Source organism: Amblyomma maculatum, chromosome 3, assembly GCF_055883805.1.
Source record: "Amblyomma maculatum isolate TAMU_Amacu chromosome 3, ASM5588380v1, whole genome shotgun sequence".
NCBI classification, from domain to species: Eukaryota; Metazoa; Arthropoda; class Arachnida; order Ixodida; family Ixodidae; genus Amblyomma; species Amblyomma maculatum.
In genome coordinates this window covers 70,405,119-70,425,911 of record NC_139346.1, presented here as the reverse complement: position 1 = coordinate 70,425,911, position 20,793 = coordinate 70,405,119, and the positions used below count along the sequence as shown (strand labels likewise).

General features: G+C 45.3%; 1 protein-coding gene across 1 annotated transcript in view; it reads left to right on the top strand.

Moving 5' to 3' along the window:
• LOC146194949 (sodium-coupled monocarboxylate transporter 1-like) overlaps positions 1–8,298 on the top strand; it is a 158,568-nt gene extending 150,270 nt beyond the window's left edge. The window contains exon 16 of the mRNA XM_084596682.1: positions 8,136–8,298. Coding sequence (XP_084452808.1) covers positions 8,136–8,258 — 123 coding nt within the window. The 3' untranslated portion in view covers positions 8,259–8,298. The remainder of the gene's footprint in view (positions 1–8,135) is intronic.
• The last annotated feature ends 12,495 nt before the right edge of the window (positions 8,299–20,793 follow it).

Genomic DNA, 20,793 nt, shown 5'->3' with positions numbered 1-20,793 from the left:
AGGTTTACCAGAGAGGCGACAACTAGGAGTAGGTTTCCATGCCAATAAGTATATAGCGGATAATATAGATGAATTCTCTAGTATTAATGCGCAGGTGGCAGCCATCGTAATTAGGCTTAATAAGCGCTATAAACTGAAGGTTGTATAGGCCTATGCACCCATATGTAGTTATGATGACCAGGCAGTTGAAAGCTTCTACGAAGATGTAGAATCGGCAATGCGCAAAGTAATGACGCAGTATTCTGTACTAATGGGCGACATCAATGCCAAGGTAGGGAAAAAGCAGGCAGGAGATCGGGTAGTAGGTGACTATGGCATTGGCTCTAAGAATAGGAGGGGGAATTACTAGTTGGTTTTGCAGAGCGCAATAACTTAAGAATCATGAATGCCTTCTTTGCAAACGGAAGAACCGGAAATGGACAGGGAAAAGTCCCAACGGGGAGACTAAAAATGAAATTGACTTCGTTCAAACCCCTCCATTATTCAAGATGTGGAGGTAATTGGGGAAGTGCGATGCAGTGACCAAAGGATGGTGAGGTCCCGAATTAGCCTAAATCTGAAGAAGGAACGCAACAGATTATTAAGAAAGAAACCCATCAACGAATTAGCGGTGAATTGGAGGGCACAAGAGTTCAGGATCTCGCTACAGAATAGATATTCAGCTCTAGACAAAGATAGCGACATTACCCTAGAAACAATGAACAATAATTTCAGAGATATCATTACCGAGTGCGCTGTAGAAGTAGGCGGAAGGATAGTTATAGAGGATACCGGTAAGCTGTCTAAGGAGACGAAAGATTTAATTAAGAAACGCCAGAGTAAGAAAGCTTCCAATCCAACAGACCAGATACAATTGGCCGAGATATGAATGCTAATCAATATGCGCAAGGTGGCTTATATAAGGAAGTATAACGTGGAAAAAATTGCGCATGATATAAAGAACGGGGGAAGCCTTAAAGCGGTAAAAAAGAAATTGGGCATAGGCAAAAACCAGATGTATGCAATAAGGGACAAGGTGGGCAACGTCATCACGAATATGGACAAGATAGTCAAAGTAGCCGAGGGGTTCTATAGAGATCTCTACAGCCGCCAAAGTAGTCAGGACCGTTATGAGATTGGCGGCAGGGAAAAATAGTCAGACGTTTCACTAGTGATGAAGGACGAGGTCAAGGAAGCATTAGAAACTATGAAAAGGGGGAAATCAGCTGGAGAGGATCAGATAACTACAGATTTCTTAAAGGACGGGGGGATATCGTGCTAGAAAAACAGGCCCCACTCTATGCGCAGTGCCTGGTGTCATCGACGGTATCGGAACCATGGAAGAATACAAACATTGTCCTCATTCATAAGAAAGGAGACTCTAAGGACCTTAAATATTACAAACAAATCAGTTTACTGTCTGTTACGTATAAGGCATTTACTAAGGTAATCGCTAATAGAATCAGGAAAACCTGATACTGAAATCAAGAAAAGGATCAAGAAGGTTTTCGGAAACGGTCCTCTACTGATGATCTTATCCATACTGTCAACCATGTGATAGAAAAATGCTCAAAATATAACCATGCCTTATACATAGCATTCATTGATTACGAAAAAGCATTTGGCTCTGTAGAAACTTCGGTGGTGATGGAGGCATTGCGAAATTAGGGGGTAGACGAGCCATACGTGAAAGTGCTGGATTATAGTCGTTACACAGCAACCATAGTTCTGCAAAAAGAAAGTAACAAAATTCCCATAAATAAAGGTGTTAGGCAAGAAGACATGATCTCCTCAGTACTATTCACAGCTTGCTTAGAGGAACTATTTAGAGACTTGGAATGGGAGCAGTTAGGTATAAGGGGAGATGGAGAATACCTCAGTAATCTGCGATTTGCTGATAACATTGCCTTGCTAAGCAACTCGGGGGATGAACTGCAAATAATGATTGAAGACCTAGACAGAAAAAGTAGAAAGGTAGGCTTGAAAATCAATATGCAGAAGACTAAGGTAATGTTCAACAGCCTCGGCAAGGAACAGCAGTTTACGTTAGGTAGGGAAGCAAGGGAAGTAGTAGGCGAATATATCTACGTAGGACAGGTAGTAACCGCAGATCCGGACCATGAAAAGCAAAAACAAGAAGAATAAGATTGGGATGGAGCGCATTTGGCAAGCACTCGCAGATTATGAATAGCAGCTTACCGGTATCGCTCAAGAGGAATGTATACAACAATTGCATCCTACCTGTACTCACCTATGGGGCTGAAACGTTGAGGCTACTCAAGAGGATTCTACTTAAGTTGAGGAGAACTCAGAGGGCTATGGAACGAAAAATGGTAGGGATAACATTAAGAGAGAGAAAGCGTGCAGAGTGGGTCAGGGAAATAACTCAAGTTACTGACATTCCAGTAGACATTAAGAAAAAGAAATGGGCATAGCAGGACATGTAGTGCGAAGAGAGAATATCCGATGGTCGCTTAGGTATCAAAAAGGATTGCAAGGGAAGGAAAGCGCAGCAGGTGGCGGCAGAAAGTTAGATGGGCGGATTAGGCTAAGAAGTTCGCAGGGGCCAAGTGGATGCAGCTAGCGCAGAACCGGGTTATTTGGAGAACAATGGGAGATGCCTTCTCGCTGCAGTGGGTATATTCAGGCTGATGATGATGATGATAACGATGAATCAAAATAGCCGAGGAGTTCTATATTGATCTGTACAGTAGCCAAAGTAGGCAGGACAATAGTGAGATCGGCAGTAGGTAAAAGCAGTCAGACTTTCCGCCAGTGACGTAGGACGAGGTTAAGAAAGAGTTAGAAACTGTGAAATGGCGGAAAGAAGCGGGAAAGGAACAGACAACTGTAGATTTGCTGAAGGATGGGGGATATCGTGCTAGACAAAAGGGCCTCCCTGAATAGGTAGTGTCTGCTATCATCGAGTTTACCCGAGTGAGGGAAGCACGCAAACATTGTCCTAATTCATGAGAAAGGGGACGCTAAGAACGTGTAAAATTACAAACTTTCCAGCTTAGTGTCTGTTACGTATAAAGTATTTACTAAGGTTATCGCTAAAAGAATCAGGACAATGTTTAGACTTCAAACAAGCAAAAGATCAAGCAGTGTTTTGGAAAGGGTACTATGCAATCAATCATATCCATACCATCAACCAGATGCAAAAAAAAAGTTCGGTATATGTGCACCACTTATACATAGCTTTTATTGATAACGTAAAAGCATTTGACTCATTAGACATCAATACGTTCATGCAGGCATTTCGAAATCAAGGTGTTGATGAGCCGTACGTGAAAGAAATGGAAGATATATATAGTGGCTACACAGCAACAATACTTCCGCATAAAGAAAGTAACAAAATTAGTATAAACAAAGGTGTTAGGCATTGAGACACATCTCCTCAGTAATATTCACAACTTGTTAGAGGAAAGATTTAGACTTGGTAGGAGAGCAGTTGGGGATGAGGATGGATGGAGAATACCTCACTAATCTGCGATTTGCTGATGACATTGCCTTGCTAGGTAATTCTGGGAATGAACCGCACAGAATGATTGATGACCTAGACGTGAACACTAGAAAGGTAGGCTCGAAAATAAATAAGCAAAATACTAAGGTATAGTTCAACCGCCTCGGGAGGGAAAAGCAGTTTACGTTAAGCAGTGAAGCACTGGAAGCAGTCAGCGAATGTGTCTACTTAGGAGAGGTAGTAACCATTATTCCGGACCATGATAGGGAAATAACGAGGAGAATAAGATTGGGATGGAGCGCATTGGACACGCACTCGCAGATTATGGCTACAAGCTTACCGGTATCGCTAAAGAGGAAAGTATAGAACAGTTACATCTTACCTGCACTGACATGTGGCACTGAAACGTGGAGGATAACAAAGATGGTTCTACATAAGTTTAGTACAACGCAGATGGCTATGGAACGAAAACGTTTGGGGGTAACGCAAAGGAATAGGAAACATGCAGAATGGGTTCAGACATTTCTTTTGTTATTGACATTCTAGTGGAAATCGAGAAGAAAATTTGGCATGGGCATGACATATAGTGCAAAAAGAGGATAACCGTTGGTCGCTTAGGGTAAAACACTGGATTCCAAGAGAGGAAACCGGAGCAGGGGGCGGCAGAATGTTAGGTGGGCCGATGAAGCCGATGAGCACTGAGCATAATCATGCTGATGATGATTATGATGAACCTTTGTCGGCGGCTGACGTCTCGGTTATTCGCACCTCCGCGTTACCGGTGTTCGCCGGGCTCGGTAAATCCACGTCCTCGTAAGGTGGTATGGAGGTAGCGTCTTGAGTACCGAACTTGGATCTTGAAACGCCCTCCTTCCCTCTCTTTCGGCTTCCTCCCTGTTAAACCTCCTCGGTCTAAGAGTGGTTTTTCAACCTATTGTAGTCTTCATTAGGGCATATTTCTGAGTTGTTTTTTTGCATCCTGTATCACCTGTTGCGTGAGCTTCACCGCACACCTCACACTTGGGAGGGCCGCATATGTGTCCTTCGATGTTTATGCGTTTACATACCGGGTATTGAGGCAGGGGTTCTGATTCCGGGCAACCGTCTTGTGTAGTCGTGTGCTTTCGAAGGCGATCAATGTCGTATCTGACTTGCCTAGCACCTTGCGTAGACTGCCCTCATACCTCCGGCGGTTACTTGGACGTTGTTTATGGATCTTGGCCATAAGTTTCTTGTGCGGTTCCGGGGCGAACGCCGGCTACCACACCTTGCATTGTGTCCTCCGATATCGAGTAATATGCATTGAATTCATAGGTTTTGTCTCGGAGGGTGAGTTTCTTGCCCGCTGTAGCGCCTCCGCCTTGGCGCCGTGCGGTGTACCATCCATCATTATGTTGGAAGCGTATTGGATCGTGGCTAGCATGTCGCCAATGTATGCAATGTTATAGTAGTTCACTAGAACTTGAACGCATTTGTCGGGTTTAAAGTCGTTCACCTTGAGATTGGGGTTCGTCGGTAGGAACATAATCTTGAATCTTCCCTTGGGCAGTTTCATGAAGTATTGCTTCCTTGAAAGGATCTTCATCTCTGTAGGTGCGACGGCAGGGCTCGCTACAAATCTGAGTGCTGTCGAACGGGTCATTGGGCTTAGCGTAGTCGCCTCGCGGCCGTTCATGGCTCCGAATCTCTAATCCTCACATCTTGTCAAATATGTGGCCGAGGAGACTGCCCTTGATCTTACCCTCTCCAACACCTGAACCAAAATATTAGACCACTGCACTTTGCGGCTCTATAAATGCAGGGCTCCAAACCGTGATTTAAGAAATCTTACACACTGACAGTGGACAAGAGATGGGGCTGTCTAAGCGATTTAATAAAGGGCCAAACAGAGATGTGCGCGCCACAGAGCAATGCCAGTATCTCGCTTCTAGAAGGACGTTACGTGACCGCAGCGGCTCGTGGTCTTCTCGCGTTGAGATGAGCTCTCCTGTGCCGTCTGCCATCACGTTTGCTTGATATTTGTCTGCAAGCATGTGTAGTCGCATATATGCCTGCATGCATTTATTTGTGAAATGCTGCTGACTTGTCATATGACCGTTGAGCTGAAACAGTAAACAAAAGTGTCGGTATTCATAATACCAGGAAGCAAGAAAAGATCACCAAGAAGAATCAGTAGAACAATGTATGAAGAATCAGAAATAATAAAAAACAGGAAACATTTCAGCGACCTATAGCGCAGTTTTGAAAAAGCCCGCTTTCGCATTGCTGAAACAAGATCTAGGGTAGCGGCTATAATAAGAAGTATTGTTAGCACTTGCGAACCGGGAAAGTTTCACGTGAGCTTCATCCCTTTGTTTGACATGAGCTTCATCCCCATTTATGAATAATCATCAAAGTTTTTCCGGTGTAATAAATATTCGATGCAATTGTTGGCAGTTCCAGTGAAGCTCAGTACCCAGCTTGTAAGTGTAAGGGCGGGATCAAGCCTTCCACTGCGATCGCACCTCTAATCTATTCAGCTACCTAGAGACCCACAAAAGTTCAGGAACCACTGTTTCTCAAACGGCATTCCAAAGACTCTTACCAAGTACGTTGCCTCTTGAGTGCCACGCCAACAGGCCTACTTCAACCTCTTGCGGCCTAGTTTACCTGTCGAAGTTGTAGAGATTGACCTATGCGACAATTTACTGTTGACCGCGGCAGAAAATCGCTGCATCGAAATACCTGTAGACCACGTGGCTTGGTATACAGAAAATCGGATGCATGCAATCTGGTTCCGCTGCGGAAATGCCCAGCATTTGCCAGCAAGACATTAGTCTGCGACAAGACATTGTCATGCTCTGTCGAAACGCGGCAAGTTTTTAATCACTACAAAGATGGCCAAAGTGCTTCATGCCACAAACACTCTTCACAGGGCTAGATCCGCCTGCCATCCACAAAGGAATCGCTTCACCGAACGCTTTCATCGCACCCTGTCTGATATGCTATCCACATTTGCTGAGCCTCATACCATGATACTTTGTTGGGCGAGTTGCTACACATTCATTATTAATTTAAACAGCGTGAACACGAAGACAAAGGAGAAAAGAAAGCCACAGTACAAGCGCTCACCCACAACCATGCCTAAGCCCTTTACTCCAAGGCCCACAATAAAACAAACATAACGAAAACCAAACAATCACGTGAAACACCTGGGTTCACCTGGTGCACAAAAAGTCTAAAAAAAGACACCTCTTTGCTTGAAAGAGCAAGAGACGTCTTGCTGACGCACTTATTGTCCGTTGAAATGAAATATGATTCAACTATCTCTCTCGTCATCTTTTCTTTGTGGCGATACAAAATCCTAACCTGGTCAAACTTAGGAGTGCAATTCTTCCTCTCCTTCTTCATTGTTTCACATGAATGACAGTATGAGACCGGAAATGTTTTGTCTTTGCCACTATCTTGTGAAGCCTGTTATATAAGACAAACAGGACGATGTATTCACAAGACAGTACAGAAACACCGGAAAAACTTGGAAAGTGGTAAGGACAAGACATTTCTGGTCTCACATTGCCATTCACGTGAAACAATGAAGAAGGAGAAGAGGAAGGGCCCTCCTAAGTTTGACCAGGTTAAGATTTTGTATCGCCACAAAGAAAAGATGACGAGAGAGATAGTTGAATCATATGTTATTTCAACGGACAACAAGTGTGTCAGCAAGACGTCTCTTGCTCTTTCAAGCAAAGAGGTGCCTTTTTTGAGTGACGTTTTGTGCACCAGGTGAACCCAGGTGTTTCATGTTATTGTTTCGTTTTCGTTATGTTTGTACTTTTTCAAACACAGCAACTGGTTCCTCTTCTACAGCTCCGAAGACGTCACGCCGACGCAAAACCCGCTACATGGCCATACAATGGTAACGCGCGTTACAAGTAGCCGCATAGGAAGCATGCTTAAAGAAAAGCCAGTTCGGCACTATCTTAATGTTTTCTGCCACTAAACTGAATAATGTTGACCCTGATTGGAATAAGAAAAGTGCATATTCATCCTCACACAAATTATTTTTTATTCAGGGCCACACTGTGGGAAATGGTAAGTGTCCCGTTGATTAACGCACCTGGGGTCTGCTGTTTTAACCCTGGGCTCAAGCTACATGATGGTTTGGTTTGTGGGGTTTAACGTCCTAAAGAACTCAGGCTGAGAGACGGCGTAGTGGAGGACTCCGGATATTTTGACCACTTGGGGTTCTTTAACGTGCACTGACATCGTACAGTTAACACACGGGCGCCTTGCTTTTTGCCTCCATCGAAAAGCGGCCGCCAAGACCGGGACTCGATCCCGGGTCCTTGGGTACAGTAGTCGAGCACCGTAACCACTGCGCCACCCCGGCGGGGTTTAAGTTACATGACACATCATTCATAAACATTACGCTGTGAGCGGTATCTAGCGACTGAGGAATGCGTGATACTATAAAATCAAGCGCACTTAGCAATAAGAAAACAAGACAAATTGCGTTTTTTTTTATTAAATAATTAAATGCTTGTTCATAGTTTAGTAATGCCGTAAAAGATGTAATGAAAGGACACTCTTACATTGTCCTTGAAAAAATAGCGGCCTCCACGCCAGGGTCTAAAATGAGCTCATCATGCTTGTCTCCAATATTCTGTCGCCTGTACTGAACTAGCGTAACCCATGCATCTCTTCCTTTCAGAATGTCGCCACTACAGGCATCGTAAATGAACCACTTCTAAACGCAAAAACCACGAATGAAACCAAATGGTCATGCGATGCTGTGAAAAATGATGACGACAAATGTACTGACAGTACAGCCTAATGCTCTGCAACTTCTTTAGAGTAGTAATATCTCAACGTTTCCAAAAAGGAAATATGCATAATAAAAAATATTATTGTGGGTAATATTATGGTCATTGATCTTTATATGACGTGCATCTTGCTTGCATATGGGGTAAGAATTATTAGACCACTTCAGAAGTTCCAACCCTCCACATCATTACAGATCGGCATACAACGTGCAAGCTACCAAATTCAAAAATATTTGCAAGCGGATTTAAATTTACATCAGTGCTGATTTTCGGCAGAAAAGAGATGTCCGGTTATCATATCTATCATAGTGGATTGGCGCTTCGTGTGTTGATCAATTTTATTTGTGAGGTCCTGTATATATGTTAAAACGTGGTGCTCGTAGCACCACAGACCACATACTTCGCACCCAAATTGCCTTAGATTGATAGATTTGTGTCAAGTAAGAATAATAAGGTCCCGCGGTTGCGTAGCGGTAGAACATCCGCCTCGCACGCAAGAGGACCGGGGTTCAAATCCCGGTGCCGCGCAATTATCCACAGGATGAAAAAAGTCCGCGTGTCGATGAAATTGCATAAACAAGTTTAGGGTGCGACCTGATACCGGTGAACACCTCCAGCAACGCACTCCCTCACCAGAACAGGAGTTGGCCACCCTGGTGCAGTAATTGGCCGCAACCTCCTATGATAAGCTCCATAAACCCCCGGCCTCAGTCACAAGCGGCTGCGGAACAACTGACCACGGCAGCGGCCAGACCTGTGACGCAGCAGGGGGTGCTAAGAAAGCCTGGCTCCACTGGACAGGCCGCCATTGGAAACTGACCCTGGCAACGTTTAATGCTAGAACCCTAGCTAGTGAAGCTAGCTTAGCAGTGCTGTTAGGGAACTAGAGGGCATGAAATGGGATTTCATAGGGCTTAGTGAGGTTAGGAGGCCGAATGAGGCATATACTGTACTGAAGGATGGGCATGTACTGTGTTATCGAGGCTTACCAAAGAGGCGACTACTGTGTTATCGAGGCTTACCAGAGAGGCGACAACTAGGAGTAGGTTTCCTTGTGAATAAGTATATAGCGGGTAATATAGATGAATTCTATAGTATTAATGAGAGGGTTGCAGGCATCGCAATCAGGCTTAATAAGCGGTATAAACTGAAGGTTGTACAGGCCTATGCACCTACATGTAGTTATGATGACCAGGCAGTTGAAAGCTTCTATGAAGACGTAGAATCGGCAATGCGAAAAGTAAAGACGCAGTATACTGTACTAATGGGCGATTTCAATGCCAAGGTAGGGAAAAAACAGGCAGGAGACAAGGCAGTAGGTGACTATGGCATTGGTTCTAGGAATAGCAGGGGGGAGTTACTAGCTGAGTTTGCAGAACGCAATAACATACGAATCATGAATACCTTCTTCAGCAAGCGGAAGAACCGGAAATGGACATGGAAAAGTCTTAACGGAGAGACTAAAAGTGAAATCGACTTCATAATGTGTTCAACCCCCGCCATTATGCAAGGTGTAGAGGTAATCGGGAAAGTGCGATGCAGTGACCACAGGATGGTGAGGTCCCGAATTAGCCTAAATCTGAAGAAGAAACGCAACAGATAGTAAGAAAGAAACCCATCAATGAATTAGCGGTGAGGGGGAGGGCAGAAGAGTTCGGGATCTCGCTACAGAATAGGTTTTCAGCTCTAATTGAGGATGGCGACATTACCCTAGAGACAAGGAACAATAATTTCGAGATATTATTAACTGAGTGCGCGGTAGAAGTAGGCGATAGGTTAGTTAGAGAGGATACCGGCAAGCTGTCTAAGGAGACGAAAGGTTTGATTAAGAGACGCCAGAGTATGAAAGCTTCCAACCCAACAGACCAGATCAAATTGGCCGAGATATCAAAGTTAATGAATAAGCGCAAGGTGGCCGATATAAGGAAGTATAACATGGAGAAAATTGAGCATGCTGTAAAGAACGGGCGAAGCCTTAAAGAGGTAAAGAAGAAATTGGGCATAGGCAAAAACCAGATGTATGCGATAAGGGACAACGCGGGCAACGTCATTACTCATATAGAAAAGATAGTCAAAGTAGCCGAGGAGTTCTATACAGACCTCTACAGTAGCCAAAGCAGTCAGGACCGTACTGAGATTGGCGGTAGGGAAAAACAGTCAGACGTCCCACCAGTGACGAAGGAAGAGGTCAAGAAAGCACTAGAAACTATGAAAAGGGGGAAATCAGCTGGAGAGGATCAGATAACTACAGATTTGCTGAAGGACGGGGGGCTAGAAAAACTGGCCACCCTGTATACGCAGTGCCTAGTGTCATCGACGGTACCGGAACCATGGAAGAATGCAAACATTATCCTCATCCACAAGAAAGGGGACTCTAAGGACCTTAAAAATTACAGACCAATCAGCTTACTGTCTGTTACTTATAAGGTATTTACTAAGGTAATCACTAGTAGAATCAGGACAACCTTAGACTGCAATCAAGCAGGGTTTCGGAAACGGTACTCTACTATCGATCATATCCATACCATCAATCAGGTGATAGAAATATTCTCGGAATATAACCAGTCCTTATACATAGCATTCATTGATTACGAAAAAGCATTTGACTCAGTTGAAACCTCGGCGGTGATGCAGGCATTGCGAAACCAGGGGGTAGACGAGCCGTACGTGAAAGGGCTGGAAGATATATATAGTGGCTGCACAGCAAACATAGTTCTGCGTAAAGAAAGTAACAAAATTCCCATAAAGAAAGGTGTTAGGCAAGCAGACACAATCTCCTCAGTACTATTCACAGCTTGTTTAGAGGAAGTATTCAGAGACTTGGAATGGGAGCAGTTAGGGATAAGGGTAGATGGAGAATACCTCAGTAATCTGCGATTTGCTGATGACACTGCCTTGCTAAGCAACTCGGGGGATGAATTGCAAATAATGATTGATGACCTAGACAGGAAAAGTAGAAAGGTAGGCTTGAAAATCAATATCCAGAAGACTAAGGCAATGTTCAACTGCCTCGGGAAAGAACAGCAGTTTACATTAGGTAGCGAAATACTTGAAGTAGTAGGCGAATATGTCTACTTAGGACAGGTAGTAACCGCAGATCCGGACCACGAAAAGGAAATAACAAGAAGAATACGATTGGGATGGAGCGCATTTGGCAAACACTCGCAGATTATGACTAGCAGCTTACCGGTATCGCTCAAGAGGAAAGTATACAACAGTTGCATCTTGCCTGTACCCACCTATGGGGCTGAAATGTGGACGCTAACCAAGAGAGTTCTACTTAAGTTGAGAACAACCCGGAGGGCTATGGAACGAAAAATGGTAGGGGTAACATTAAGAGATAGAAAGCGTGCAGAGTGGGTCAGAGAAATAAATCAAGTTACCGACATTCTAGTAGAAATTAAGAAGAAGAAATGGACATGGGCAGGACATGTAGTGCGAAGAGAGGATAACCGATGGTCGCTGAGGGTAACAAACTGGATTCCAAGGGAAGGAAAGCGTAGCAGGGGGCGGCAGAAAGATATGTAGGCGGATGAGATTAAGAAGTTCGCAGGGGTCAAGTGGATGCAGCTAGCACAGAACCGGGTTAAGTGGAGAAATATGGGAGAGGCCTTCGCCCTGCAGTGAGTATAATCAGGCTGATGATGATGATGATGATGAGGAATAATTGGTTGACAGGAAGGGAAAGGTGCAGTATATGTTAAACCTACTTCTGTTGTGGCTGTAGGAAGAAGGAAAAGAAAATTCACGGGCCCGCTACTGGCTCGGTAGCTAAGCCACCTCCGCTGCTTCGTGCAGACAGAAGAGAAAATAGAGAACGAAAAAAAGGAAGAGGGAGAGAATGACGCGCCGCAACAACAGCTGTCGTCCACCACCGAAGCGGTGACGGGCGCAATGACGGCCTACAACAGATAAACATTCGGTGGCAGGCAATCCCCTGCCTCAAGCGGCGGTGACCAACCTGTCCGAGCCCCATCAGGGGAGTACTTCTGTGGAGACCTGAGCTGCGCAGTAGAGGAAGCGAAACAGGTGGGAGTTAAAATAAAGAGTAAGGGGCGCCATAGTGGAGGGCTACGGAGTAATTTCGACCACTTGGGGATGTTGTGCGCTGATATCGCACATCGCACGGACGCCTCTTTGTTTTGCCTCCATCAGAACACAGGCGCCGGCGGTCGAGATCGAACCTAGGTACTCCCGTACAGTTGTCGAGCAACTTGACCACTGTACCCCCGCAGCGGGGCTATTAAAAAATTATCTTCAGCGACGTACATAAACCCGAGTGAACGTGGTCGCCGAGTTGTCAAAGGAGGCAATTCTTCCGGCCCTTGGATATTTCAATTTAAAGTAGATGAAGCCGTTTTGACAAAGTGCGGCAATTGCATGTTAGAATGTCCAATAGCATACGACCAATTCATCGTAGACGAAATTATTCCAGGTAAAACTGGTTCTCTCGCCCTATTAGCAGAAAATGCAGCCGCGTTCCTATTGGTATACCATAATAAAAAATATAGAAATCTTTACTTGGATACATTGACATAATTTCAAATAGTATTCGGAACCCATAGGATAAATAGAGCGGGCTTCTAGTTTACTAAAAAAATACAAATAAAAATTTATCCAACTAAGTTGTGCACATTGAAGGAGTAAGCAATCCTGCGGCGATAACAGCAAGAGTTAACGGCGGGTGTCCAAATACGAATACTTGTTTCATTCGTCAGCGCTCTAATTAAACTGGGCAAGAAGTAGCTAAATAACCTGCCGAAGGAATTTAGGATTGTCTGGAACGATACGGAAACAGCAGTGGTTTGCTGTGATCACTCGTGAAAAATCTCCGCGCTAGGTATGCTATTAAAAACAGTCAGACGTTCCACCAGTGACGAAGGACGAGGTGAAGAAAGCGCTAAAAACTATGAAAAGGGAGAAATCAGCTGGAGAGGATCAGATAACTACAGATTTTCTAAAGGACGGGGGAGATATCGTGCTAAAAAAACTGGCCACCCTGTACACGCAGTGCCTGGTGTCATCGACGGTACCGGAACCATGGAAGAATGCAAACATTATCATCATTCACAAGAAAGGGGACTCTAAGGACCTTAAAAATTACAGACCAATCAGCTTACTGTCTGTTACGTATAAGGTATTTACTAAGGTAATCGCTAATAGAATCAGGACAACCTTAGACTGCAATCAAGCAAAAGATCAAGCCGGGTTTCGGAAACGGTACTCTACTATCGATCATATCCATAACATAAATAAGGTTATAGAAAAACGCTCGTAATATAACCGGCCCTTATACATAGCATTCATTGATTACGAAAAAGCATTTGACTGAGTTGAAACCTCGGCGGTGATGCAGGCATTGCGAAATCAGGGGGTAGACGAGCCGTACGTGAAAGTGCTGGAAGATATATATAGTGGCTGCCAGCAACCATAGTTCTGCATAAAGAAAGTAACAAAATTCCCATAAAGAAAGGTGTTAGGCAAGAAGACACAATCTCTCCAGTACTATTCACAGCTTGTTTAGAGGAAGTATTCAGAGACTTGGAATGGGAGCAGTTAGGAATAAGGGTAGATGGAGAATACCTCAGTAATCTGCGATTTGCTGATGACATTGCCTTGCTAAGCAACTCGGGGGATGAACTGCAAATAATGATTGAAGACCTAGACAGAAAAAGTAGAAAGGTAGGCTTGAAAATCAATATGCAGAAGACTAAGGTAATGTTTAACAGCCCCGGGAAGGAACAGCAGTTTACATTAGGTAGCGAAATACTTGAAGTAGTAGGCGAATATGTCTACTTAGGACAGGTAAGAACCGCAGATCCGGACCACGAAAAGGAAATAACAAGAAGAATACGATTGGGATGGAGCGCATTTGGCAAACACTCGCAGATTATGACTAGCAGCTTACCGGTATCGCTCAAGAGGAAAGTATACAACAGTTGCATCTTGCCTGTACCCACCTATGGGGCTGAAATGTGGACGCTAACCAAGAGAGTTCTACTTAAGTTGAGGACAACCCGGAGGGCTATGGAACGAAAAATGGTAGGGGTAACATTAAGAGATAGAAAGCGTGCAGAGTGGGTCAGAGAAATAAATCAAGTTACCGACATTCTAGTAGAAATTAAGAAGAAGAAATGGACATGGGCAGGACATGTATTGCGAAGAGAGGATAACCGATGGCCGCTGAGGGTAACAAACTGGATTCCAAGGGAAGGAAAGCGTAGCAGGGGGCGGCAGAAAGATATGTAGGCGGATGAGATTAAGAAGTTCGCAGGGGTCAAGTGGATGCAGCTAGCACAGAACCGGGTTAAGTGGAGAAATATGGGAGAGGCCTTCGTCCTGCAGTGGGTATAATCAGGCTGATGATGATGATATGCGATTTTATTCAGCTTCCTGACCCAGCATCTTCAACGCCTGCAAAAATGCACAGAACTGCGCCAGGGCCTTCCCCCAATTTCTGATTTTCTACCCCCAATTTGTGCGCTATTGGCGCACGTGGGAAGGTGTAAGTGACCCTTTTACACGTGTCGAGTACGGTGCATACTCTGCACCTAACAAGACAATGACGACTGCAACCTTGCTACTCACTGGTCTTTAGAAAATCGTCGATTTGTTTTGCCTCGCGCTGGCATACTGTGAATCATTAAGCAAGTAGCTCACCAATGATGTCGTCATCACATTGGCAGACCTGCATTTCAGTAACAGAAGCCCATTTGTATCTTCGTCCTGTCTCCTCTCGATCATCAGCCGTTCCATTCGCAGTTAGGTCTGGGCAAGGGTCTTGGAGCATCAAAGAACACCTCACAGCGGAACCGCTAATTTTAGCTGATCGAGGATGGTGTATCCCTGCTAGCCGATATGTGAAAGATGAAATAACGATGGATTATGTGTGTTTTATCCTGTACTTTAATTCCGTATTGTCTAAGACTTCTTTTTGGGCGCAATAATTTCGTCTTCCCTCTAGATACGTATATGTAGGTCATTTATAAAAGAAAGCTGCTCTGAATGTCTTGCTCTAGCATTGTGCTGGGATTCCGCGATAGCAAACGACACTTTTTCAATTGGGGGAGGCCGATACTTTCGCATTATTTGCCGTCGTCTCTTGCAGCTTGTTTTCATGCTTGGAGACTTATGTTCACAGTATTTCTGGTGGAGGTTTTTAAAATGTGTTTGTTAGTTTTGTTAATATACTTTTCTAGCATCAGTCGATCATCAAAGGGATTATTTTATTTTGGGAAGTTTAATCTCTGTGCCGCCAGTATGACGTGAAATCCTATCTAATACAGTGCAGGCTTGTATGAATGATCATTAGAATTGCAATAAATGGTGCCTATGGGCATAATTACAGCATGGGTTAGCTTGTAAGATAGGACGTTTCGCTAAATAATTTCTGTTGACACACGCAGTGAATAATTTCTTCTCTTGAAAATGTCATCAGTCGTTCTGCTGGTCCAGAGCTGGTTGTCGTCTTTGCCTAAATTGATGTTTTTATCATGAATTTGTAGGCGCCACCTGTTGTGAAATAAAAAATAAAAATACTTTTATTTCAATGAAAAAAGTTTCTAGATAACAACAATCAATAATCATCGAAAACACGAAACGAAAATCTTCAGTTGCCAGAATTCAAAAGTAGTCGTAATTGGAGCAGAGGCTGACATAAAGAGGTAAATATGTGGCAAAGGTTTTTACAACCTATAGCGCTATTGCTGTTTTGCAGAAGTGTACAGATAAAGCTCGTATAAACATTAGGAGACGCAAAATGAAATATACTCAAATGATACAAATTTCATTTTGCGTTATCCCACATGCTTTGGTGGTAATAACTGCTCGGTGACATTGCATGAAGGGCGATCAAAAGAGTGTGCTCAGTAACATATGAAACCTACACTAAACGCTGCCATAGAAATCCTTATGATACCTTTTTATTTTTTGGTCACCTTTAAGAGAAAAGGTATTTTTTTTATTATGGCGTTTACTACCTAAAGAGACTCATGCTACAAATAAGCGCACAGTCAATGGTTGTGGATAATTTCCACCACCTGGGGGTCTTTACCATCTATGGACATCGCGGAGAGCACAGGCCTCTTGTGTTTCGCGTTATTTAAACGCAGCCATCGTGGACTCTGTAGAAGCTGGCTCCCCGTATGAGTAGGTGGCGCACTAAACCATCGCGGCTCAATAATTGGCAGTGTAATCATATCTTTCTGAAATACCGGTAATCCTCTTCAAGAAGACATTAGAAAACCTCTATGTCCATTATCTCTGTTCGCGTGCAATACAGGGGTGCAGGCTTGAAAATTTGTAGATAAATACTATTTCACTAAGACTTTAAGATCCTTCCAGCGAAACCCAAACCAATAAAGTCACAAAGCCATCCTTTGAGAAAGGATCATGGCTGTGGTTAGGCTTCGAATAAAACTAGTGGGATGTGATAGCTCCGGACGAAGCGCACGGAACTCGTCGATATATACTCAAGATTCACATCAGCAGTTATGTATCTGGCCATGCAGCTGCTCACGCGTTCATTCCCACGTCAATTGAACTTTGACCTTGAATTGAAGTTGACCTGTGGTCTTGATCTTTGGTCGGAATAGGTAATAAAAGTGATTGTGGCTTCCTTTACAACTTTTCCTCCAAGCTTAGTGAAGGTGACCGAAAGCACGCACGGTGACCTTAGAATACCTTCGCGCAGTGAAGTTTACACTTCAGAACCGCTAATTCATATATGCGCCAGTAATAGAGAAATGATGAGTACGCGCATGATACGCACAAAAAGTAGACACAATGACTACTTAAACACCACCTACTGACTCTACGAATTTTCATATATCTTTATGGAATTTGTGCCATAACTAGGAGATGCCACTCCCTTTTTCGCAAAGTGATGCAAGTAGACACTCATGAGCATCCTTTGGAACCCGGTACGTCGGCAGCGGTCGTCCAGAGGAAGCGCCTCTACAACTCGAGTGACGCAAGCAGGCCAGGCCACCGTGCTGTGCTCGCCTGCTAATGATGACTCTTCGGCCGACGACAATGGGCTCGTGCCGGTGCTTAGCAAGAAAGCAAAGCGAAGACTACACCGACGACAAGATTCGTCCTCATCAAGCACGTCTATGATCCTCACTACGCGAGGCCCTCCAACACACACTGTCTTGTTTGTGCCAGAGACGCCAACATGCAATCTGAACCAACTCAACAGGCAAGTCACGTCTGTGTTCATTGAAAGCCTCGTCCCTGGAAAGATTGAAGATGTTAAAGTGAATTCTTACAAAAACACAATTGCCATTGATTTCACGGAGCGGAGCGCATTGGAGAGATTGAGCGCCATCAACAAACTAGGCGAGATCACTGTGCGCTCCCATATTCTTCAGGGCAGTGGAACTATGGCCGGCGTCATCTACAATGTTGACGTGTCCATCGCTGACACCGATCTACCAGTCTAATCAAACCAGCATCAAGTAAGTACTTCCCCCGCTTAAAGACAGAACGGGCAGTGTTGAAGCGATTGGTGCGTGATCAATCCACGCGCCTAGAGGCCGCTGCTAAGGTGCGATGGCGTTGTTGGCGTCACCGAAGATCATCTGAGGACGCAATTAATTTTGATAGCAAGGCCTCGAGCACTCCTGCATCTCGTCCTACTCCCATGCCTGCGTTTTAAATCAAGGGACCTCGACGCAGACGGGAACTGGCCACCGCTAACGAAACGTTCCACGTCCGCTGGGCCAGGAAACTTGCCGCGAACCGAATGCCCTGCACCTACTTCCAAGCAAGAGAAAAGCCAGGTTGTGGGAAATGGCCAAGAGCGGTAATTCCGATTCTCACGTCCATGATGAACGCAATCAGTGCTGTGCTATCTAGTCATCACACGCCATCAGCACAGAATGCGCTATAGGTTCTGGACGCGCTAACACCAGTTCTAGCGGCTGTGCAGTAGCAGACACAATGGCTCCCCCAGCATTACCGCTCGAAAAAAAAAAACCTCAAGGGCGTTTTTATTTTTCAATCGAATGCCCGTGCGCCTCAGTCTTGAATTGCAGATATTCGAAAATATGTTCATGCAAACCGCATCCCTATCCTCGTTATTTGTGAGTTGAATGTACCAAAGATCTTGCGACTGTCAGGCTACGAGGCATTCGCATCTCCAACGCACCAGGGAAACAACAAGGGCATCATTTATATTAGGCGAGAACTCCCAGATGTAATCCATCCGGTTTCTCCCAGCAACAATAACCAGTACATTTGCCTGACAGTGAAGAAGCGCAATCTCACATTTACACTTGTGGGTGCGTACATGCCGCCATCAGGTCGTTTTGACGCCACATTATTAACCGACTTGATGGCGAGCACACCTGGCGCTTGGAGCATCATAGGAGACTTTACCGCTCACCACATCATGTGGGGAAGTGTTCGAATGAATCTCAAGGGAAGAAAGCTTGTCTCCTTCGCCTCTGGTCATGACCTACAGTGCCTTAATGACGGTACACCAACCTTTATTTGAGGGGCAACTAACTTACAGCAGCTGTATTCATCTAGCTCTCATGTCTCGAAGCCGTAACGGCAATGTTCAATAGTTTGCAGATATAGAAACACACGAAAGTGATCACATTCATACATATGTGATGATTATTGGCTTTTCCACATCCACGTCTGTCCCATGAATGCGCCACATCGATTGGTTCGCATTTCAAGCACTTATGGGACATGCTTGTACAGCAGGCCTCTTTCCTGGTATTGAAGAGAAAATTAAGGAGGCCATGGTAAACGCGAAGTTTTTCTTCACTCAAGTGCCTACCTACACAGAGTTTGATGCGGCATTACAGCGCCTGCGATCTTTGCGACGGAGGGCAGAGCGTAGATACCGACGCAGGAAGTTGCGCCTCGACCTCAGAGATGCGAGCCGCATGCAAAAGAAACTTCAGCGCAGAATTCAAGCTCTTCAGAGAATCCGTTGGCGGTCATTCTGTGAAACGTTTGATCCCCGCAAGCCTTTATCACGCACCTCGAATGTCGCTCGTGGTCTCCGAACATCCCCTAAAGAGCTCTACCCATTCAAACCTCTCGCACTCTACCAAACACGTGGTGAGGTCCAGGTAGCAGATTTCTGCGCTAGGGTAGCAGGCTAATCGACTCCAACGGCAACGCAACATTTCAACGATGTTCCAGCTTGCCTGGATTCACGAATGGACCTTCCCTTCTCCGTGCAGGAACTTGACGCTACGCTAGCTTCTTGCAGAGGGTCATCATCGCCGAGTTCCGACGGTGTAACACACACTGCGCTTAGAAATCTTGGAAACGAAGCTAGACACGGTCTTTTGAGAATATTACAACAAATGATGGAGTAAGGATACAGTTCCAAACGAGTGGAAGTGCAGTCGTTTAGTTCAGCTCTTGAAACCTGTTGTAAGGCCGCAGTGAAAAGCGACTCGCACGTGGAGTCGAGCTGGCGGTCGAACCCCACACGCGCCGAGGCCAAGGAGCGAGCGCTGTTTTTTTTTTCTCCTTCTCTCCCCTTTTCTTGGGCGCGGGCGCGCGGGCGCGCGGGAGGCTTGGTTTGTTTCGCCCCTTCGCCCCGAGGCGTCGCCGAACGGCAGACGCATCCTTATCAGCCGGGAACAACAGCAGCACGCTTCTTCGAACCACTTTACGGCCAGCTCGCCCAGCGATGTCCCGCCGTGGCGCCAAGCATGGGTGCAGGGAGACGCCGTTAATGAAGCTTTTTGCACTGCCACAAGCGCTCACTAAATGTCCCGCAGAAGGCGACAATAGGCGCGACCCTTGGCCCTCCCAAGTAGGCAATCAGCCCAGCGGCGTCCCGCTGTGTCGCGAGACAATGGGCCCGAGCAACGGCGACTGTACACTGCTCTTGGACAGTGCCCCCCCCCCCCTTTTCCTCGAACTGGACGGCTGGGTGGCCTAGTCTCCAGATCCCCCGCGGCGTTTCTTTCACAAAGGCGCCAGCTGCAAGGTCGCGTCGCAAACACGCTGAGGAGGGGAGGCAAAGACAGACGCCGTGTGAGAGGGTTTGGGGACCGGCGAGTGGAGAGAGTGTGTGTTTTGAACGTTGTATTTTTATTTGGCGTAATTAAGGACCTGGGTCCAAGATTATTCCCAACCGACGGGGGTTGTGGCATGTTTTTCAATAATTTGATTGGCTCCTTTATTTTCGGGGCGGATCACCTAAGGTAACCGCCCTCGGGTCTTTGTTGATGTCTCTGATCAAAAAGCGGTCCTCGGACCATGTTTGGCAGTCAAGATTGAGGCTCCGTGCTTAGCACGTATTTACACCCCCTAGGCTTTAACCGAAACGCTCGGTAGGAAAGTAAGGGCCTGTAAAGTGACTTCTCTGTGTGAGAGTCCATTTTCTTTTAAGTTACAGTTGTCTGTGTGACTTGTTGCTGTAACTTTGCCTATGTATACTATTTTGCTTCTGTAAATATATATCTCCTCCTGAACATCATCAGATCATCGTCTTCTGTTTCTTCACTGCCGAATGACCACGTTTGGAGTGGCTTCAGCCCCTCCGAAGATTGGCAACGAACGAGCTAA